Source organism: Sturnus vulgaris, chromosome 23 (genome assembly GCF_052056855.1).
Source record: "Sturnus vulgaris isolate bStuVul1 chromosome 23, bStuVul1.hap1, whole genome shotgun sequence".
NCBI lineage: Eukaryota > Metazoa > Chordata > Aves > Passeriformes > Sturnidae > Sturnus > Sturnus vulgaris.
Window position 1 is genome coordinate 5,883,837 of NC_142265.1, and position 23,094 is coordinate 5,906,930.

A 23,094-nucleotide genomic window follows, 5' to 3' on the forward strand; every position below is an offset into this window, starting at 1 on the left:
GAGAGCCGGGGCTCTGCTGCCTCTCCTTGGCTCTGCCCCGGCCCCGCAGGTCGCCCCCGCCCCCCCACCTCGGGAACGCGCACAGGGCAGGGGGGCACGGCTCGGGAAGGGGGTGCGGATGCGGGGGGAGCCCCCTCCCCTGCCCGGTCCCCGAGGGGCCGGGACCCCGCCGTGACCCCCCAGCATCGCCCCAAGGCTGGGCTTTGCTCGGAAATCTGGGGCGGGGGGGGAAGAAAACGAGCCGGGTTTGCTTTAGGTTCCCCCTTCCTTCCGAAGTGTCGGACTTTTCCTCGTTCCCCGAACTTTCCTCGGGTGTAAAATAAATGTATACTCGTGGCAGCATGTTGTGGTTCCTGGGAGCGGCAGGCAGGGCGAATTTCACCCTTTATTCCCCGAATCCTTAAATCCTCGCCGCTTTTTCCACGCTCGCCGTCTCCATCCCCAGTGCGGGAGGTCGGGCAGAGCTTCCAAGACACGCATAAATAAAAAGAATTGTAAGAAAAGCCCTCCGAAGAAACAGGTAAGGCAAAAATTCCCGTTTATTTCATTCCGCTACGGGGAAGTGAAGGGGGAGCATCACCAACAACTCGATCCCACCACGGCTGCATGGAGCAAACGGCGCTCCCAGCCAGAAAAAAAGAGATTTTCTATAGCTCGGAGAAATGTCGGCAGCCTGATTCCTGCCCCGGCTTCCAGGTGTGGATCCCGGATAATTCCCTTTTCCTCGGAAACAGCCCCGGAGCGGGTCCCGCGTTTGGTTCCTGTTCCCCCCGCCTGCATCTCCCCCGTTCTCCCTGCGCTCCGAGCCGCGCTCAGCTGGAGCAGCCCCGGCCGCGCTCGCTTTGCCTTTGCCTCCCTGCCAGGGAAATGGGGTTCGTTTCCAGGTAAATTCAGATTTTCATAATTTATTTTTTTTTTTTTTGTTTTGGGCTGAGCTGCTGGCTGGGAAATGCGCCGGGTGCGCGGCGGAGGCTCAGCATCTCCGGGGAGGAGATGTTGGGATTGGGAATTTCCCCGGGAAAATCCTGGAGCTGGAGCTGAGCTGCTTCAGGTATTCCCTGCTGACGGCGGCGTGGCGATATCTCGTTATTTAATTTATTTCCTTATTTTTTGGTTTTTATCGGGAATTCCATTTGGTTGTCTGGCGTTCTTAGCACTTTCAGGGCATTTTGGATTATGGGACATGTCGTTTTGTGAGGGGAAAACGTTTAATTTTCTTGTTTAATATATAAAATATAAATGATTGAAATGTGTATGTTTGCTTCCTTTTCTGTGAGTCCACCTTCCTGGTTTTTTTACATGTAAAATAAAGATCACACCGTGTGTGTAGAGAAAAAAACCCCAATCCACCTCTCCAGGAAAAGCTGCTCGTCTTTAATAAATCCTTTCAGGACAATAATTTCCACCAACAAAATGCCACCCAACTCCCTAAAAATCCTGAATTCTGAATCTGAATCCTAAAAATTCGGATTCAGAAGGCAAAGGAATCACTTTGCTCCTGAAAGCTCGGCGCGGTTTGAGGCGGAGCTGCCTGGAAATCTCCCAACTCCCGTGGGCAGGGATGCGATGGGAACTGAAAAACTTGGAATTTTCACACTTTTTCTGTGCTCCCCCACCGAGTATTTTGCGCTGGGATTATTGTCAGCCTCCCCCCAGCACGTGTTTTATTGGGAATTATTAAAAATAAATCAGAGAAAAGATCCACATGAGATTTCTGGGATAATATTTTTTTCTTTTCCACGCCTGCCGCTGCTGTTCCCAGGGTCGAGGGTGGCTCGGGGCTGGCCTGGCTCTGCCCTGGGGTGCCAGAGCTGTGAGAAAATGTCAAAATACGAATTAAAGAACCCTCAAATCTCTGCTCTTTCTCCCCTGCCACTCCAGGAACTCCCTTCCCAAAATATTTCTGCTGATCAATAAAACAAACCCCACAACCGCCTTCACCTCCGGGCGGTTTTAGGCACCTTGGCTGATAATTAAATCTCCAAATCAGATTAAAAACGGATCCCTCAGTGACAAACACAGGCAGAGTGTGAATATTCCCAGTCCAGGGATGCTCCCATCCCAGCTGGATAAGGAAGATTTGGGAATCTGCTCATCCCACAAAGTTTGGTGTAAAAATCCCCGAAATTGAGACAGCTGAAGCAAACACTGACATAGAGAAATCCTGTGTTAGCAGCCAGCTCCTGGCCAGCTGGAGATGGGAAAATGTCATTTCCAGAGGGTCTGGACAAGGGTTTGGGTTATTGGAGAATGGAGATGGTCCTGGGGAAAAGGAAGGGCTGGGTAGGCGTTTTTTTCTTGTTCCTTTCAGAGATTTTCTCACTTGGAATAAATGAGTTTTATTCATGGATCCTGACTGATTCTGTGACGGCAGCCGACTTTTCCCTGCTCTTCCTAAGAAGCTTGAGGAGTAGGGAAGATCTAGAGCTGTTCTCTCTCTCTCTCTCAAAAAAAAAAAAAAATTGAATATGTTCATTTAGGGAATGCTGGAGTGGAAGTAACTTGCAGGAAATAATTGCTGGAAACAGGAAATGTCGGTGGATTTCCTATTTTCCAGGAAAATTGATTTTCATCAAAATTCTTCAGTGAGTTTCTCTGAAATGAAATTGTGTCCTGGTGATTAATTTAAGACTCAATTAAGACCAAGATCCAAGTGGTTAATGCTTTTTTATTGTTGTTGTTTTCATTATAGAAAATCAAAACCAATCTATAAAATCCAGCCATGAACCTTTGCCTTCTGTTTTGATTTTGAGCATTTTCCTGCATGCTGCCTTAAACATTTAGAACTTTTATAGGTTTGGAAAGCAGTTCCAACCCCAATTCTTCCATTCTATGGCCAGACCTCCATAAAAGCAGATCAGACACAGCTTGTAAGGGCAGTTATAGAGCAAATAATTTGAATTTCTTGCTTATTCACTCACATGGAGGGTCACTACTGTGGGGAAGGAGTAAATAACCCAAGGCCAAGCCCAGCAACGACCTGGGCATGATGTAAAATTCTTTCTATGATTCCTCTCCTCATTTCTCTCTGCTGACTGCTGGATTTGGGGCATTTTTTAATCACTGATGTCCTGAAGTGAAGCTCCTGCAGGTGTGGGCTGTGCTGAGGAGCTTCTCCTCTCTTCTGGTCACAACAAACTGCATCACCTTCATCAACTGCAAACTCCTGCTAGGATGGTCCTGGCTTAGGAAGTGGCTGATTTTGGATTTATCTTGCTCCTAGATTTCTTGTTTCTTGGATTTATCTAGTTCCTCTATTTCTTAGACTGATCTTGTTTCTAGATTTCTTGGATTTATCTAATTTCTAGGTTTATTGTTTCTTGGATTTATCTGGTTTCTGGATTTCTTGTTTCTCTTGTTTCTAGAGCTTGGCTGAGCCACTGGTGGCTGCACTGCAGGGATGGGGACAGCTGCTCCCAGCATTAATGCCTGGGAGGGCAGGATGGTGGAAATGTGTGATCCTGATCCCGATCTTGATCTTCATCCTGACCCTGACCCTTATCCTGAACCTGATCCTGATCCTGATCCTGATCTTCATCCTGATCCTGACCCTTATCCTGACCCTTATCCTGACCCTGATCCTGACCCTGACCCTGATCCTGATCCTGATCTTCATCCTGACCCTGATCCTGATCTTGATCCTGACCCTGACCCTGACCCTGACCCTGATCCTGACCTTGATCTTCATCCTGACCCTGATCCTGATCTTGATCCTGACCCTGACCCTGACCCTGACCCTGACCCTGATCCTGACCCTGACCCTGACCCTGATCCTGATCCCACAGGATCTTTTCTACCTGCCAGGGTGCATTTTCTCAAGGAAGAATTTGGTTTTAAGGTTTTATGGCCCAGGTTTGTGATGCCAGCAGTGCAGGTGAGCTGCTCACATTTCAGCAATTCCTGAATCCACTCCAGGTGCTGCCCCAGCCTGGGATTCTCTGGTGTTGGCTTTGCTGGAGCTGCAGGATAAACCCTGGAGTGCTCCCAGGACACAAACCCAGCTCTGAGCAGCACCTGCAGCTCCCACTCTGCACCTGGGATTGGGCAAAGCTGGAGATGCTCCTTTAGCTCCAGGATTTTGGCTCAGCATCACTCCTGACCCACCAGGATGTTCTTACCCATCACTGGGCTCTGTGTCTCCAGCTCCTGCTCACACCAGAGCTGCTCCTTTCTCCTCATTCCTGCTTTTCCTCACATGGGAAACGCTCAGGTTTGGGCACCAAGGAACAGATTGGATCCCTGGCAGGAGAGAACAGCGATCAGGTGCCTGGTTTGTGACAGCTGAGCTCCTTCGTGGCTGTTTCCAGCATTCCTGGACTGGCCAAAACCTCTTCTGGTTTCAGTCCTCATCTTTTTTTTTTTTTTTTTTTTTTAGAGCTGGAATGATGGCTGTGATGTTTTGCTTTTTTTAAATGGATTTAACTGATAAAATTAATGTTTTTGAGGGTGTCAGCAGCCTGGGAGTGCCTTTTGTGAGGTGCTGGGAAGGCAGCTTTGGCTATTTTTGGAAGGAATGTAACTGGGATGTTATTACAGCAACATTTTTTAGATAGAACTGACACCAAGTCTTTGCCCACTGAAGGTGATCTCAGCTGCAACACCTCCAGAACCTCAAATATTGAGAAATGATGGCACTGGGAAGGTGGTGCCAAGAAAATGTTGGGAATTTCCTTTGGGTGCACAGACACCTCTCTGTGCCCAGTGACACCACAGGACCATGGCAGGTCCTCAATACTTAATTCAACATTTAAAGCTGATTTTTAGTTAAATATTTTGCCTTCCTAATCTGAAATCCATTTAAATTTGGCCTTTGCCTTTAACCAGGTGGATGCTCATTGGTTCCCTTTTTGTATCTGTGAAGTGCAGGGAAAAATCTGAATTTGTATTGAGGTAGGTTGAAAGATTTTTCTTTCCATGTAAAAATGTAATTTTCTGGGATTTAAAACACCCAAAACAGCAGGACAGACAGAATTTCTAAATGGTTTGTGAGATGATCATGGTCAATGTTTATTTAAAAAAAAAAAAAAAAGGTTATTAAAATAATAATAAAAATATAAAAAATGTGCTCCTCCAGATGCAGCATCATAACCAAGTTTTGCACAGCTTTAGTATTTAAACGCTTCCTAAAAATTCATAATTTTATTAAAAAAACCCCCCTAATGAACACATTTCTCCCCTAATTTCTGGCAGGAGGATGCCAGCAAGGGAGGAAGGTGATCAATTAAGACATTAAGCATTTTGCACCACATGGACACATCTGCATGGCAGCCAAATAATGCAGCCATCAGCTCATTTTCAGGGGGCTGTTGCCTACTTCAACTCAGCCCTCAGATCAAAGAGAAAATGTCTGCTTGCATTTTCTCATCAGAAAAGGGATGCTAATTTAGGTTCCTTAATGTGTGGTGATAAGAGACTTCTTCAATTAACTGAATTCTATAGGCCAGAAAAGCAAAAAAAAAAAAAAAAAAAAAAAAAAAAAGGGGGATACAAAGGGAGTCAGGCTGGAAAGGCAGAAGTTCTCATTAAATCAAAGGTCCAATATTCATTACCTCCAGCATCTGGGGCTAAACACTGAACATGGAGCTCATCAAAGGGGGTTTAATGGGTTAAATTGAGAATATAATCTAATTAAAATATTAGATACGAGTAAATAGCTCTTTGATATTCATCTGAAGGTTTCATTAAAACAGGCACTTGAGGTTTGGATTAAGGGGGGGATTATCACTTTTAAGCAGGAACAACAAGTTGAGGTGCCTTGAGCAGAAATGCTTCAAAGTGGTTCAGTTTGGTTTAAAAAGAAAAGTAGGAAAGCAGAGCATGGAACCATTTCCCAGCCTGGCAGTGCCCAAAGGAAAGGGGAAAAGAGGCTGAGGAAGAGGAAGGTTCAGTTCCAAAGCTGGGATTGGATGCTGTAAGTGACAAAAATGTCGTGGAAAACATTCCCCTGCAGCCTGAGCCACGCTCCCATACTGGACAGTGCTTCTTCCACCAAGGCTTCCCAAAATATTCTGAATATTTCTCAACATTCCCCAAAATGTCCTGAACTTTTAGCTGGGAGTTCAAGGGGCTGATTCAGCAGTGGGGAGAGGTTCCTGCCCCTCGGGGGGGTTTTAAAGCAAGGCCAGGTCCCTTTTCCATGAGGAAGAGCAGAATTGGGATCACTTCTTCCAAAATTAAATTGGGATCACTCCATGAAAAAGAGATCAAATAAATGGGATAAAACAATTCCACTTCAACACAAGGTGATTGGGTGGAAGGGCAGAATCAAGATCACTTCTCCCAAAATTGAATTGGGAGCATCCCATAAAAAAGAGACCAAATAAATGGGATAAAACAATTCCACTTCAACACAAGGTGGTTGAGTGGAAGGGTAGGGTGGGGATCACTTCTCCCAAAATTAAATTGGGATCACTCCATAAAAAAGAGACCCAATAAATGGGATAAAGCCATTCCACATGATCACAAGGTGGTTGTTGTTTTTTTTTTTCCTTTTATCCAGCCTGTTTTCCAGGGGATTTTAGCCCAAATTCCCTCGCTGTGTGCTCTAATCACATTTCATATGGTGACTTAATTCATAATTTACCAAGTTAAAGAAATGGAAGCATCCTAAGAAACCCATCTGTTTGTTGTTATTTTTACAGCTTTAATCTGTTAAAAGCTGTTTCCTCTCAACCATGCAGCTCTCAATTATCCTCAGTTACTCAATATATTTTCCAACTGCTCCTGGCTAATCCCAGATTGTCTGCATGCTCAGCCAGGACTTCTTTGGATTTTTTTCTTGTCCCAGACAAAGCTTCAAAATTTTGATTTTTTTTTTGGTGGAAAATCTTCACTAAGAGATAACAGTGTAACAGTTAAATAATTAGCATTGTGTCATTACCAACTGCTGTGTTTGGAGCATATTTTTGTTCTCTTCTTTAGTAGCAATGGATCATTTTTGCTTTTATTTCTGGCCAGAAAGTTTCTTCTGCACCTCAGAAAGAGAAATATTGCTGGTGTTAAGATCATCAGATGAAACAGAAGTTTATTTTTAACGTTTTGTAGACATGTCTGTGGGTTTATATGTTTAAAAGTGATGCAGCTGTGACAAGCCAAGAGTTGATTGGTCTGAAAGATGCAATTTTCACATCACTAATTTCAAAGAAAAAGAACAGAGGACTCTATTGAAAGTGCCTTAAATGCAAACAGTCAATTTATTAAACAAAATAGGAACAAGCAGAACCAATTCTAACATTTCAAAATAATTAAACCAATTTAAATTGCAGTGGACTGGGAAGTCAAGATGTGATGGTGACAGCTGAAAAGAAAACAATTCAGGCGTTTTTGCCTTGATCCCTGAGATTTCCCATATTTCTAGAAGATATGAAGGGATTTGAAAGCAGCCACAACTTCCTTCTCCTTCTTGTGCCTGTTCCACAGCGACTCCAGGGTTGGGATTTGGGGTAAACTGGTTCCAGTCTGAGCCCGGGGCAGAACCTCTTTCACCTCTTGCTCTGGTGGCCTTGAAATGAAAGTCTTTGGTCTTGGAATCTTCTTGGCATATTCCAGAGCCTAAAAACAGGAGAACTGAGGTGAGTGAGTGACAGAAAACCTGGCCAATGTTCCCAAGAATATTTGGGTGGGTTGGGGAAGATATCTCTGAATTCCTGATCCTGTTTCTGACAGAATTCAATCCCAGATTCTTCAGTGGTGACAGCAACATAACCCAACCCAAGATTTGCTTCCTGACACCACTGGAAGCCACCTTAGACACTGATTTTATTTTAAAAAAGAAAGAGCAACACGGGTCTATTAATTTATAAATATTTTCTCCCAGTCTCATTAAGCTCTCTCCCTCAGGCAGGGAGCTCTGCAGGTTAACAGGACAAGCTCAGCTTCTCCTGCAGGATGCACTTAAACCATCAAAATTAAAAAGCAAAATGATGCCTGGAACGTGGGAGGCTGTCTTGGAGAGGGAATGGAAAGAATATCACAGAAATTCTGGAGCTGGCAGAGCCCTGCTTTAACCTGGGGTGGGGTTTGGTGCCTGTTTGTTGCACAGATTTGGAAACACCTCCTGTCTCCAGTGGAAGTTGCATTATTTCATGTTGCTGCTGAAATCTCCTAAAAGAATCCAAACCCCTTTTGGACATCCAAACAATAAAGGTTTGCATTTTAGTGGTTTATGTTTGGGAATAAATGCAAGGAACTGAGGAATTCTGATGCTGAACTGCAGAGTTTGGTCCTGCAGCCCTCACTTGTCCCCCTGCAGAAATCCCCTGGGCAGGGACCCAGCTCTTACCTTCTGCCTGGACACTGAGGACACCTGGGCCTTTGCAGGCAGCCTCTGAACCACAGTAATATTTTTCATGTTATATTCATTAATTTGCCTGGAATATTCCTTTTGCAGCTTTAGCTTTTCTTTCTGAGAAAAGCAGAAAAGAGATGGAATTTAATGGCTCGGGGGATCCATCAATGAAACCTTTTCCCACCAATATTCCATTTCCATTTCCACCTCTGCTGCTGCTCAACCTGGCTTGGCCATTGATCCTTCCCCAGCACACAACAGGAACCCCTGATAAATGGCACAGATTTTTTTTTTTTTTTTTTTTTAGTTGCTTTTCCCTTTTAAGAGCTTTTCCCTGGACTGAATAGAGGATGGAGCTCAGCAGAAAAGTGACAGGTCCATCTTTATCCTGAATGTCCTGAACAATCTGTCTCCATTTCACCAGAGTGCAGCCAGACATTTTCTTGTGTTTATACAACTTTTACTTCCCCTTTGAACATTTGGTGGATCTTTACACTGGGAATGACAAGTCAGCCACTTGAGTGTGTCATTTCCTCATGTGCAATTAGCCCTGATTAATTCCTATTTCTGGATTTTAAAAATTAGAGGGTTAAAATTATCCCCAGGACAGCTGTCTTTGCTTTTATTTGAATTTTCCTGTAGGATCTCCAGCTAGCCAAGGATATAAAGTCACAGATAATCATAAATTATGATTTCTCTGCCACTCTCCCCTGCCTAATTTTGGTTTACTCACTTTCTCTTTGATTGTTTCATAGTCAGGTCCAAGGCCTCCAAGTTTCATATTCAGATTGATGTAGAATTTGGAGCCACACATCTGAAAATCAAACAGCAGACAGATTTTCCTTGCTAGGATTTCACAGAGAGAATAATTCAAGAAAGTCTTGTAGTGGAAAGCTCAGGATTTAATTTGCAATCTCAGTCCTACCCCTGGCACGTCCCATTTGAAATAAGTGACCAACAGGACTGAGTTAATGGCAAAAGTCAAATGACACAGAATTTTCTTTTGGAACCAGGTGGGAAATTGCCAATTATCCCAATCACAAAGTGATATTTTCTCAGTCAAAAATGACCTTTATTTTGAAACAGCTTAAAGCCATTCATTTGACTGTGATTAGAATGAGACTCCACAGAATTTTTTTTTTGTAAGAGAAGCAGAGAAAATTACCTGACTTTGGTGGCAAAAATCAGGCAAATGATGTTAGTGAGAATAACATTTCCTGCTTCTCAAAGCTGCACTGCAAAATTGTCCACAGGCAGCTGAAAAATTCATGTTTTGCTGCACAGCAAAGGCTTTACAAATGCAGAGTGAAGGTGGGTGATGCCATTCCAATACTTCAGGACATCACACAAAGATTCCAATGCCTCCATAATATTTTTATTCTCTTTCAAGGCCATTAAATTATTATTAGAAGGGAATTATGTTTGAAAAACTTGTCAGTGAAGCTCATTATGATCAGCTCTGTGGTAATTTCAACCCCAGAGTAATGCAGGAACATCAATTTCTATATGCAAATAAAATGGGCATTTCTTCAAAACACAGGTTCAAGTTAAACTCAACTGCAGAGAAATTAATTCTATGCACTAAATTTCCTATTTGAGGTTTCTTTATGCCAGCCACGCCTGTTCTTACATGCTATAACTGACTGATTTTTAATTACAGGTACAGTGAGGAGTTAATTTCCTTGTGTCCCCAAAAAATCAGGGTTTTTCTCACTTCTAGCAATGAGCACGAGTGCATTTGTTTATTGGGAAAAGCTGGATTTTCCTGGCAGACACAACCAGCCTGATTCTCTGTGCATTCCTCACATGTGGAGCGTGAGAAAACTCCTGCAAGCACAGGATAAAAAAAAAAAAAAACAACAAACCAACAATGGTTTGAACAGAAAGGGAAGAAATCTGCCCTTCAGTTACCATCATAATCCTAATTCTTCTTAAAGGCACTCAGGCAGCAATAGCCAAACTGGATGAAATCATTATTCCAGCTTAGTTTGTCTGCCCTGAGACTTGGAGCAAACTTCTCAAATGTTGAATTTGTCATGGGCAGCTTTGTGCTGTCCCCCTGCAGCTGGGCTAAGTGGTGGCACCAGGAATCACAGAGATCCAGGTTTTAACAAGGAGCATCAGGAGCTTTGGGATGATGTTTGTGCTGTTAGCTTTACAAACCCTCCAAGTCTTGGGGGGTGCAATCCTTTGGGAAGCAGGAGATTTGAGCTGGACAATAAAATGAGCACGAGCAGGATAATGAAGGGCTCAGATCTGAGGCTGCTGCTGCTCCAAACCAACAACCTGACCCCAAATAATTTTATCTGTGGATAAATTACAGGACAAACACTGCTCTGTGTGTTCCTGGAGCTAAAGCACACTGATCCAGGTGGATCCCTTTGCTCTTTGGATTAAAATGATTTCAGTGTCTGTTTGTACTTTTGTTCCATGATTTTTAATGCTCTGCTGTGTGTCCATGTGCTTTTACAATAATTAAATATTTCTCACTCCCCATTTATAGTTTTTTAAAAAAAAACTTTTGGATTATTAAGAAAAAAACATTAGAGGAGGTTTAGAAATGTTAAACCACCCAACCCACATTTATTTTCTCACCTTCTTGCTGGCTTTGGGCTGTTTTTGCTTTTCCATTTGCAGGAGAGATCCTTCTGAGCTGCTTCGTCTCATTTTCCTTGGATTTCCTTCAGCTCTTCCTGAATTTCCCTGTGAACCCCTCTGTACTTGGGGCAGGGGAGGTGGGAGGAAACCCCAGAACCACATATCAGCAAAATCATCTCTAAAATCAGAAATTCTTGGCTGATGCTGCTTCATCTTTTCTTTAACATGAGAGGTTCTACAAGAAGCTGTTGGTGAACTGTGAACAAAACAGGGAAAAGGCCTTAAAAAGTGAGGGGGAAAGAGCAAAAATCTTAATTTTAATAATCTGAACATGGAATATGGGAGCAGAGAAATGGGAAGATGAGGATTTCACAATAAATGACTTTGCTTGCACCCAAGTGTATGGAAAATAAATGGAAAAAAAAAACCAAACCAAATGGGGAAATTTCAGCCTGATGCAAAAGAGCTGAAGCCAATGAAAGGCTTTGGCTCAGGCCTGCTGAGCACTGATAAAATTATTTATTTATGTGAAATAAAACGTTCATTTTTTTTTTATTAAGACAGGTGAAATTCTATATAATTGAGGCTTTTCCTGCTCTTCCCTTTAGGGACAGGACTGACCCTGGATATCCACCCTGCAAAGCCAATTTTGCTACAAACTCTTCATTTGTGCACAACACCCTTTCCTATATTTTATATATATTATAAAATATAGATCCTATATTTTTTATATGTGTATATATATATATATATATATATATATACACAAAATTTTCTATTTTAAACTTTCCCTCCCAGCCTCCTAGAAGGAAATTTTCAATTGTGGAATATTCCATACCTGGAGGACAGAAGTGTCCTTTTCCAATGCCATATTTAAAAATCAATAATTATAATGAATCTTCAATTAGCAGTAAATGATAATGGCAGGTTTGTAGCAAAATAACTTTTAACTTTGGACTTTGAAGCATTTTCTTATCCATTTGTTTATTTTCTGGGCATCACAGGGTTATGATAATATCATTTTATCACTTAAATCCTTACCACAAGGTGTTTTGATACCTGTTATCCTCATGAATATGATTTTTGAAATCTTGAAGTGGTTCTTGATCCTTCACCCTTTCTTGAAAAATTGCATTAAAATCAGATGAAATATTCCCCAGTTCTGGATGTGCCTGGTCACTGGTGCTGTTATTCCTGGAAAAATGGTGCCCAGGGATGCCATTGGCTGGGGGTTGATGTGGAATTCCACTTGGAGAGTCAGGCTGGAATTTCTTCTTCTCATTACTGGGATCCTCTGGATTTAAAACCTCTGCTGGGTAAAAATTCTGGAATATTGGGAGAAAGTGAGAGGTAGGTGAGGTAAGGAGTGAATTTGGGAAAGTATTTAAGCCCCTTTGGGATTTTTCTGCTGAAGAAGAATTTGGATTCAGATATTCCTGCAGTGCTGGGCTGGGAGTGGGAGCAGCCTGAAATCCTGGGATTTTCTGGTGACTCCTGTGCCAAGATTTTGCTTCTGCTGCTTTTCCTGGGGGTTCTTGGCCATCATTCCTTGGGAGAACTCTTCCACTCAAAGTCTGTGTTTTATTTCTCTGGAAGAACTTGTGCTGCTCCTGAAACAAGTTACCACCAGCTGGGTGAATTTCATGGTGGATATTTTCGATATTTATTTAGAAGTTTCATCACTCATATCAAAATCCCTTTGTGCTGCTTGGATCTAACTCTGCTCATGGCTGGATTTAAGCCAAAATTCAAATATGGAGGAACCCTCAGTCCAGAACAGGAGCAGAGATGTTATTCAGTGTTGGACAATGAATAATTCTGCATCAAAATTTTGCTTAATGGCCTGGGACAGATCCTGCAGCACTGGACTATAAAATCAGGTCCTTGCAGATGCAAACCAGATGTGGTAAATGTGGATTGAGGGAGTTTTATCTGCATGAGGTTTCAAAAATGGTGCCCTTAAGATGTAACCCTGTGGATAAGTGATACCTCAGTCAACCACCTGAAAAAAAAAAAGCTCCAAAAATCAAATCAGCTCTTGCTTTTTATGTGCCAAATTTCAGGAGAAAATGGCTTTGTACACACAATTAGACTGGCCCACGGTAGAACAGCCTGATGCCAATTATAGAAATAATCTTATTTCTAAACCAAGCACTCCTCCCTGCAAAACACAACCCAGAACTGGAGAATTCAAACACCCCAGGACTGCTAGAGCCAAACTGCCACAAAATCTGTCACCTCCCAATTACAGCATCACGTGCTGCCCCCTTGGAGGAAAGACTCGGATTTCCTTCCCAAATCCATTCTCTGCCCATTAAATCTCTGCAAGGGCTGAAATTCTCCACCTCACCCTCCTGCCTCTCCGGGGTTCTTTTGTGAGCAGCCCCTGCAGTCAGCACGTGGCAAATGCACTCAAATATCTCATTAGTGGAGGTGGGAAATGCAAACAATTGCAGGAGGTTTTGGGAAAAGCTTTAGCCCTGGGAATCCTGGCTCCTGGAGTTTCATGTCCTGGCACAATGGGGAATTATCTGTTTTGGTCTGCTCCCAGTTTGGATGCTGCCAGAATTATTCTCTGTTTAGGAGATTGTTTGGTTGTGAACCAAAATTGTGAACTGGTACGTGGTGGTGTTGGATGGTTTGGGAGGATTCTGAGGCAGACCTTCACCATTTCTGCCTGATTTGTCCCCTAAAATTAAAGGAGGATGCATTAATTAATTGCCATAAACCAGACAATGCAACCTCCAAGAATCCTCCCAAACCATCAAACACCACCAAGTACCAGTTCATAATTTTTGATTACCAACCAAATAATCTCCTAAATAGAGAATAATTCTGGCAGAATTCTGGCATGAAAATGTTTTCCCAATTAAATAAATAAATGAATACTTCATTCTGAAATTCCACGGAGAAAGCAAATCTCTCCCAATGAACAGCAGCATAAAATCCTGTTTGTATTTTACAGCAGTGCAGCTCCCAATCTTTAAATTCAAGAATTTAAACAGTTCCTGTTTAATATTTGTAGTGCACAGAGACTAACTGGGATTGTCAATAATAATCCTTATTTTTTTTATCAGTGTTGATAACCTGGATCCTTTATTGCCCCAAAGACTGAACATTGGTTTAAAGGCCAGCACAAATCAGATTTACAGATTTAGGAGTGTGGAGGAAGTGAGTGCAACTTCTACTTGGCACTTTTTCTGGTTTATGGTAATTAATTAACTCTTTTTTAATTTTAGGGGACAAATCAGGCAGAAATGGTGAAGTTCTGGCTCAGAATTCTCCCAAACACCAAACATGTACTAGTTTGTAATTTTAAATTATCAGCCAAATCATCTCCTAAATAGCCAATAATAGATTCTGTGAGCTCAGAATTTCTTGGCATTTTGCTTTCAATTAATTTAGTACCTAAAGCACACATACATTAAATTACAGCAGTTATCTATTGATCTATTTAAGGATTTCTTGTCAGTAATAGTTACTTTAAAAGCAACAAGATGACAGCTTTAAACATTCCAATTCATGGCTTTTATAGACATATTCCAACTATGAAACTCGATTGAATTTCAATTATTAAATTCTCTCCAAAAGGAACCTTGAGCTGCTGTCCTTTTGGGCACCATTTGTCTTCAGGCTTCATTTTCCCAGTTTGGAATGCTGGGACACTCTGGAGTGATTCTTCATCAACTGGTGTAGGATCTATGACCTAAAAAAACCAGCAATGTTCATGGTCACAGCAATCAGGTGAATGGATTTTAAAATTCTTGGGAAAATAATGAGAAATAATTTGTGGCCTATTAAAATTAAAATGCTCAAGTTTGGCATTATGGAATGGATGACAAGGAGAGAAATGGTTAAAGGAGAAAAAGAAGCAAAACCCAATTAATGGGAAGGAAGATTCCTTCTACTTTTAAGAGGAATAAAAGAAAAGGAAAATTGCAGGAAGTGTGCAACACAGAAACTCTCAAATGTCTGGGCTCCTCCATTTCCATGAGAGCCACTGGATGCACCTAATAACAGAAAAACAAGCAGAAACCATCCCTGGCCAGGCAATCACACACATCCCAGCCTCAGCAAGAGAGCCTTGCAGGAAAAGCTGGCAAAATACAATAATGGGGGTGAAAAGCACAGGAGGAGCTGCAGAAATAAAGTGTGGAATACAGTGCACAAAGCCAAGTGGAAATACAGCAATAATTCCATTTTTTCTTGAAATAAACTTTTTTTTTTTAATCTACAAAACTGCAGCAAATCCAATTTTTAACTTTTTTTTTTTTAATTTCTATTTTTTGTCCCAAATTATCCTGCTGAGTGTTTTAGTTGCTGAAGTGTGTTGGGCAGTGTCACTGTGCCAGGAATCTCTGCTCCAATGCAGAGTGGTGCCACAGGAGAACCAGCAATGAGAAGATATTTATGACCAAGAGAATTATCAACTGACAATCATGAGTGGGAAGAAAATGTGGGAAGCTGAGCCTCTCACTTTGGGGGTAAGAGATTAGGGCAGCTAAGAAAAGGTTTATTGCTGAGTTTATGAGTGATCTCATGGCTCCAAATTCAACATAAATCCCTGGAAAAAAATTCACCAGAAAATGAGAAAAAAAAAAAAAAATACCACAGAGGTTTTCCTGAGCTGTGGACAGACACAGCTTTGCAGTGAATAAGATGTTTTTGGTGGAACCAAGTGACTGAGTGCATTGATGGAGTGCTGGGCAGGTAAAACATACTTCTACATTATCTCTTTGAAAGAGGAACAGGACACAACCTCTGCCAGCAATTTTTTTTTTTTTTTTTTTTTTTTTTTTGTGAACCATTCTATTAATACCAATCAAATTGAGAAAATGATCAAATGAAATTGCATTTTGAGAATCATAAGCTGTGTAATGCCTATTCTGTTAAATTGAGGCCCATAATTGCTTCTCCACTGAAAAGATACAACAAAGGCAGCAATCATGGCATGTCATTATCCCAGACTGGCAAACCAGCCTTTGCAGGGAGGACTTCAAAGGCTTGTGGTTCTCGAATTGCATTTGGCTGCTATTGTTGAAGCACAGGCAATCTTGATTAGGTGTTTACACCGAGGGAAGGCTCAGTGCACAGAGAGCCTGAGTGCCTTGCTCTAGAGCCATTAAAAAATTGTACATTATGTTCCTGGCTTTGAAGTAAGGGGCTTGGAGGTAGGAAAGCAACTCGGATTGAGCACAGCTGAGCTGGATTGGGCCATGCTTCTCCTTCTTGTGCGTCTCTGTCTCTCAAAGAAACTCATCGTGGGGGTCTTTGAGAATCAGGCAACACTGCAAAGAACTTGCTGCTGTATAAAATGCGATATAAATTAGTAAATATACAGATCAGCATCAGGGTTTATGGTGGGTTTTGGTACCTCCAGCACAGGGAAAAATCTGTAATCTGTAAATCTAAATCTTGCAGAACAAGGCTGGAAATATTTTAACTCGTGTTATGTCAGCTGTGCACGAAGTCCTGCCCTCAAAGCAAACACTGTTTCATTACCACAACCCCTGGCAGTGATCTGATCAATAAATTCAGCTTCAACCCCCTGCAAAGCTCAGAATAATCAGTTTAGCAGAGCACAGTTTGATTGGTGACATGGGGCTCATTTGTTTCTTCACATACTTGGTGGATCGAGTTTTTCCAGGTGAGGTGACCAGAGTTGGCTCCTGGATCACCACAATTCTCCCCTCAGGAGTTTTTTCACCCTTTCCAACACGACTGAGCCATGGATACCTTGGTTAGGAATCAATAAATTAACTGTAAATTAACAGCAAATTAATCAGTCACTTCTGCCTGCCCTGCAGCAGACCCAGAGGTGACAGCAGCTGGTGATGCTGCTCATGGAATCACAGAATTCTGGAATGCTTGGGTGGAAGGGACCTTAAACTCATCCCTGCCATGGGCAGGGACACCTTCCACCATCCCAGGTTGTCCTGGAACACTTCCAGGGATGAGAAGTCCACAAGTTCCCTGGACAACAAGTGGTTGAAGCTGTATTCAGTGGTCCAGGTCAGGAACACACTTTCCTGCACACCCTCTGCCTGCTGTGTCACCTCTCTGCTGTCCCCACGGCCACTTCAGCAAGAGAATCTTATCTCATAACCCTGATTTTAACAGATTTCTTTGCCTATTCCATATTTTTGAACACTGTCTGCACAATGAATTCCCAATCCCAGCTCCAACACTTAGACAGGAAAGATTTCCAGAATTCCCTGAATAGCAAACATAATCATATCAACATAGCTCTAATTAGCATCCATCTACACTCATTATTTTTACCATCATCTAAATTAGAACTGAAAAAAACAAGTGCTCTTAATAGCTCTAGTAGAAAAAAAAATAAAAATCCTGTCCATCATTCCTGCCACTGGAATGAAGTCAGCAAATTCCCTCTAATGTTGTGTCAACTCTTCATTAGCCTTGGCAGAGGTGTCACTTGAAGCAAAACGTCCCAGGAGCTTTCCAAGGTAAGAATTTTCTGTGTGGAGTGATTCAGTGACCCCCGCCCCCCCCCCCCTTTTCCTATTATGCATAATAAGTAGCAAGGAAAAGCAATAAATTCGTTTCTAATGGTTCATTAGGAACTGTAATTACATTTCCACTCGAACCTTGGCTCAGAGTGTGCACTCAGTCAGGAATTCCAGACACAAGTGCTGATGTCCAGCATCAGATTTGGGCTGGGATCCTGACAGGTTTGGGACATCACCTGTGGAAATCTCATGGAGTTCAAGGCCAAGCACAGCCCAGAGGAAACCACGGAGCTGCTGCAGGGCTGGAGCCCCCCTGGAGCCAGGCTGGGACACCTGGGGGTGCTCACCTGGACAGGAGAAGGATCCAGGGACAGCTCAGAGCCCCTGGCAGGGCCTGGAGGGGCTCCAGGAGAGCTGGAGAGGGACTGGGGACAAGGGATGGAGAGACAGGACACAGGGAATGGCTCCCACTGCCAGAGGGGGGGGTTAGATGGGATTTTGGGAAGGAATTTTTCCCTGTGAGGATGGGGGGGCCCTGGCAGTGCCCAGAGCAGCTGTGGATGCCCCTGGATCCCTGGAAGTGCCCAAGGCCAGATTGGACACTGGGGCTTGGAGCAACCTGGGACAGTGGAAATGTCCCTGCCCATGGCAGGGGTGGCACTGGATGGGCTTCAAGGTTCCTTTGAACCAACTTTGCATTTGCTCCATTGAGAAAAATCTGGAATAAAGCATTAGCAGAGAGAATCATGATCAAACTCATGTTGTCCAAGCAGAAAAAAAATGAGAGGCAGCATAAAAAAAAGCCACTGATAAGGGACAGTGCAGATGGCAGGAAAGAAGATAGAATTTCTTTAACATCAAGATTAAAAAGCAGTGTGAGATCTGGGACACTTTCCTGGCCAGGAGCAGGCAGCTGGAATGTGGCCACCACTGGGCTGGGGACTAACTGCACATTTGTCAATTATTCCATGAAGAATGAACAAGATTCTCCCTGGAAATCCAACGTTGTCACTGACATGATGGATTTCAAATCTGCTCCTCCCCTCTGCAAAGCTGAGAGTTTAACATCAGACAGACCTAATCCATAGAAATTAGGGAATTTATAAATTTACCCACCTGCCCTTGAAGAACTTGCTTTCTATTGTGCAGCTCCAGATAGGAATTCTTCTCTGACTGTAACCCTAAAGTCTGTTTATTTTTTTTCACAAAGTTTTTTTTTGCTCTCTGGGGTGGATCCTGTTGGTTCTGAGGAGGAAAAGCACGGCCAGGATTATTTTTGGAATGAAATCCATCTGCAAGTTCCTTCCTTTTGGTTTGTGGCCCAACAGATTCATTGCTGGCCACATTTGCTTCATAAAAGCTGAATAATTCTGGATCAAACTCTGAGAGTGAATCCTGGGTCTTTGCCTCTTGATTATTTTCTGAGGAGTCATCAGAATGGAGATAAAATGAATCCACTGAAAAGTCCCCACTGCTTCCTCCAGAAATTTGGGATGCTTTCTCTGCTTTCAAAAATTTTGCTCCCTTTTTTGCACTCTTCCAATGAGGATTGTACCTCAGGTTGGAATATTTGTCCACAGGCAGCATTTTCCTAATTATAAAACAAACACCAAATTATTTCTGCATAAATTGTACAAACTCTGTGTTATTTTCAGCGTGCAAACATGTCCTGCTGTGGCCAAATGAATTATTTCAGTGCATTCAGTATGGGATCAGGATCAGAACAGTTCTACCAAAGATTTTTAGGAAAAAAATTAGGCAGGACTTCCTCTTCCTTTTTAATTTTCATCATCAGTGAGTGATAAATTGGTCCAACACTCAGATCACAGTGGAATACAATCACTATCCTAAATTTGCCATAGAAATTTTTAAATCCTAGTAGAATCAGTTAAAAGGTGAAATGATAAATTGCAGTGTTCTGTGTCTCCTTAAAAATTATGTAGTCTACAAAAGGCAGTTTGTGTTGTTCCTTCTTCAAAGGCTCTGCTGAGTGAAATAAAAGTGAAATTGCTGCTAAAATCAGATTTTCAAGTATCCTTTTGAGACTGTCCAATCAAGAACAGCCTCCATCTCTGTGTTCTTATTTTCTCTCCTCATTCCTGTGAAACATCATGATGCTTTGATTTAAAAACTCCTTCTAGAAAAGATTTAAAATGACTTTTTATAATAAAACAGGCAGTGATTAGATAAGAGTAGAAAAACATAAATGGAAAGTCTGTCTGTTTGACCATTTTTTAACAAGTGGCCAAATTAATGCTCTGAGTTACATCTGTCAGAAAGCAAAGCCAGATGCTCTGCCTTAAAAAAAATCCACAATTGATCCAATTTGTGATTTAAGATCTGATCCAATGGGAGGAAAACCAACTGCAAGAGTCAAATCCATCCAAGCAGGCTGCCAGGAGATGTGCAGGCAGTGGCAGGAGGAAGGAATGGGGCAGAAAAAAAAGCTTTTAACACAATTTTTTCTTCCCTGGACCTGCAGTACAGCTCTGGTGACTCTGCCAGAGGGACATTTAGAGGCATTGAAACCTGGTTAATTCTTCAATAAATCTGCTGGATTCCCCAACCTGTGGCCTAGTTAATGATATTAACATTTCCACAAATCATTTATTCATCCTTTCTCAACGAATTCCATGCCTCTGCCTATATTTCAAGAGGTTCCTAATAACAAAATAATCTGTTTGTCTTTGCTTTTCAGGTGAGCATGGATGCCACGATCTCCTGGAGCTGATTTCCACCAGGGAAAACATCTTTATTCCCAGCTGGCAGGGGCTGCAGGTAAACAGCACAAGGTGAGGCTGTTGTGAAGTGAGTACAGAAATATGTGAGCTAATTGCAATGATTGAAATGGCAGAGGATAATGCTAAAGAGTCCCTTTGTGCTGAAATGTGTGCACAGAACCCAACTGTGGGACTCAGCCCAGGTCACTGCACGGGGACAAAATGAGTGTGAAGAGCTCCTTCATCCCTAATCATCCTCAGACAAAAAGGGCACCTTTTATTGCTGCCCCCAGCTCCATGGGGAGGTTGGATGGACTCTGTGCTCCTCAACAAAAGTGTGGTGAGCAGACAACAGCTGCAGCATTTCCTCTTCAAATTCCCAGGTTGGTAATGGATGTAGAGAGGGGGTTTCATATGTATGTGCTGTGATATTTGCTCTGCTTAATGGACTGCACTGGAGTACTTACTGGGCTAAGTTCAAACAAAATAAAATCAAATTTCCATTTAATGAAGAGCCTCACATTCAGCACAGTATTCAGTCCAAAAAAATTACTAAAAATTAGAGCATGTTTCTAGTACAATTAACATCATTTGCACTCACAATAAAATATTCAATAACTGGCCATTTTGCTTGTTGAGGAGGTGAATAAAAGCATGCTATTAATCATTTAGCCTTCATTTGTTTGCCATTTTATTTTAAGTAGACTATTAAATTGAAACTGCACATTGTTATTACTTTGGGTTTAATGTAATCCCTTTAAACTCGAGAATTATTCCCAATTTATCCAGAGTTAAACCTTCCATGCATATGACAGGATATTCATTTTTATTTTATGTACCGAGTTAACGCTTTCTGAAGGGAAATGTCAGAATTATTCTACTCCACTGAACTTTTTGCCTTACCTTCCACTGCCATAAACCTTTGGTTTTCCTTTCTTATTTGGGTCATACTCAGCTGCTTCCTCTTCAGAACTCATCTCCTCCAAGCTGTCCTCTTCCAAGCTGTCATCCTCCAGGGTGTCCCCAGGATCCTGCCCCATCATCTCTTGATTTTCCAGGATCCTCTGCTGCAGTTCCAGCTGGTACTGCCTCTCCTTTTCCAGGCTCTCAGGGTTGGATTCCTGGGAATCCTCCAGGCTGGAGGAAGAGCTCCTTTCCCTTTCCCAGCTGGCAGGTTGGAAAACGGGTGGCACGAGGATTTTTGGAGGGACGTGGATGTTGTTCATGCTGTGAGTGTGTGGGGAAGGGAGTGGGATGTATTTCATGTTTGAAGAATTCATCCCGTGTTTTGCACTGATGGTTCACACCAGCCCTGTATTTGGAGAACACATAAACATAAAACTTATAATAATAATTAAAAGCTGCATTTTGGGTGCCACCATTAGGCTCAGAATCTGACCTTCTATTGTTCAAACAATTCTCTATTCTCATCTCTCCCACTGATTTTCCTTTAAGCAATAATGTCAAGGTCTCTACATATCAAATACAGGATTTACTGCTATGAAATCTCCACTATTTGTGGTAATAAATAATGCAAAACCAGCATGTGACAAAGGAAATGAAGCTGAGACAAAGCAACACGATGTTATCTGTTAACTTCTGAGAGCCAAAATAGATTTTGTTTGTTCTCTTCGTGCAACTTTATACCCTCTGGACATGTAAAATCAGCAGGAAGGTGGGACAGGGAACACAGTGAGAACTGGAGCTCCTTCTAAATTAGCATGAGAGTTTCTTTACTCCAGGTTGAAGTGCTCAGAAGTCGTTTGCTCTGCCAGATATTCCCAAGCTGAAGTGGGAGGGAGGCAAAGGAGTGTTCAGTGCTGAAATGTGTGTCAGCCACAGCACATCCCCGGGACCAGCACGGCTCCAGGGCCACAGGCACTGGCACTTAGCACCTGGGGATAAATCATTTCGGATATTTCGGATATTTCGGATATTTTAGCCCTGCTGGTCCCATCCTGCAGGCAGCTGTGACACCTGGACCGTCCCGTGTGTCCCTGTGTCCCCTGCAGTGTCCCCTGCAGCGCTGGGAGCAGGGTCTGCCATGGGCAGGGAAGCTGGGATCTCCTGGCCTGGAGCGGGACCTCAGCCCCCCGAGGAAATCCACTGTGTCCCCCCGAGGTGTCCCCTGTCCCCAGCCCCCTGTCCCTGCCTCCTCTCACCCCCAGTCCCCTCTCCCATGTCCCTTCTTCCATGTCCCTCACCCAGTCCTGTGTCGCCTGTCCCCAGTGTCCTCACCCACTCCCAATCCCACCTTCCCTGTCCCCTCACCCAGTCCCCTGTCCCAGCTCCTGTCCTGGACCCCCATTCCCTAGTGCCCTGTCCCCTCTTCCGAGTCCCCATCCCTGTCCAGTGTCCCTGTCCCTCTCATCCGCTCTCCCGTCCCATTCCCGTGTCCTGTGTCCTATTCCCTTGTCCCGTGTCCCTGTCCCGTGTCCCATTCCCGTGTCCCATTCCCGTGTCCTGTGTCCTATTCCCTTGTCCCGTGTCCCTGTCCCGTGTCCCGTGTCCCGGTCCCGTGTCCCATTCCCGTGTCCCATTCCCGTGTCCCGTGTCCCATTCCCGTGTCCCTCACCCGCTGTCCCGGCCCATTCCCGTTCCGGGCCCATTCCCGTGTCCCCGCTCCGTTGCCACGGTAACCGCGGAGGACGCCGGCCGCACCCACCAGGCGCGGGGCCGGGGGGGGGAGCGCGGTTCCTCCCCTGCCGCTGGCACTGTGGTAGCGCCCGGGCGCAGCCGCTTTCCGCTGAAAACTGGAATTATTGCCATTGAAATATGGAATTATTGCCATTGAAATATGGAATTGTTTCCATTGAAATATGGAATTGTTTCCATCTGAAAGCGGAATACGCATGGTCTCCTATCTCATTTGGTATTCAAACCGCAGTTTCCATGATTTCTCCCTACTTCCAGTGAGAAATAATAGTCTCAAATTAGTTTTATGTAATGAGATTAATGAGATTTACAGTGTCTGGTTCTGGGTTTCTCGGTGCAAAATAGACAGGGAGGAAGTGGA

General features: G+C 43.1%; 1 protein-coding gene and 1 long non-coding RNA gene across 5 annotated transcripts; one reads left to right on the plus strand and one right to left on the minus strand.

The window, feature by feature from the left end:
- Nucleotides 1–7,170: 7,170 nt before the first annotated feature.
- Nucleotides 7,171–22,719, minus strand: JHY (junctional cadherin complex regulator). 4 transcript variants are annotated; one of them, XM_088177753.1, is made up of 9 exons: nt 22,654–22,719; nt 20,982–21,390; nt 18,475–18,949; nt 14,481–14,591; nt 11,945–12,210; nt 10,883–11,141; nt 9,021–9,101; nt 8,282–8,404; nt 7,171–7,551 (listed from the first exon to the last, which is right to left on the minus strand). In XM_088177753.1, the coding sequence occupies exons 2-9, from the start codon at nt 21,356–21,358 to the stop codon at nt 7,354–7,356; spliced, it is 1,890 nt and encodes a 629-aa protein (XP_088033879.1). In that variant the 5' UTR covers nt 21,359–21,390; nt 22,654–22,719; the 3' UTR covers nt 7,171–7,353. The 4 variants fall into 4 exon arrangements, with proteins under 4 accessions (XP_088033879.1, XP_088033877.1, XP_088033880.1 ...); XM_088177751.1 differs by having other exon boundaries at nt 11,945–12,495; XM_088177754.1 differs by lacking the exon at nt 14,481–14,591.
- Nucleotides 19,784–20,745, plus strand: LOC148221352 (uncharacterized). Its single transcript, XR_015808147.1, has 2 exons — nt 19,784–20,150; nt 20,257–20,745. It is a non-coding gene; the product is annotated as an uncharacterized LOC148221352 (long non-coding RNA).
- Nucleotides 22,720–23,094: the final 375 nt, after the last annotated feature.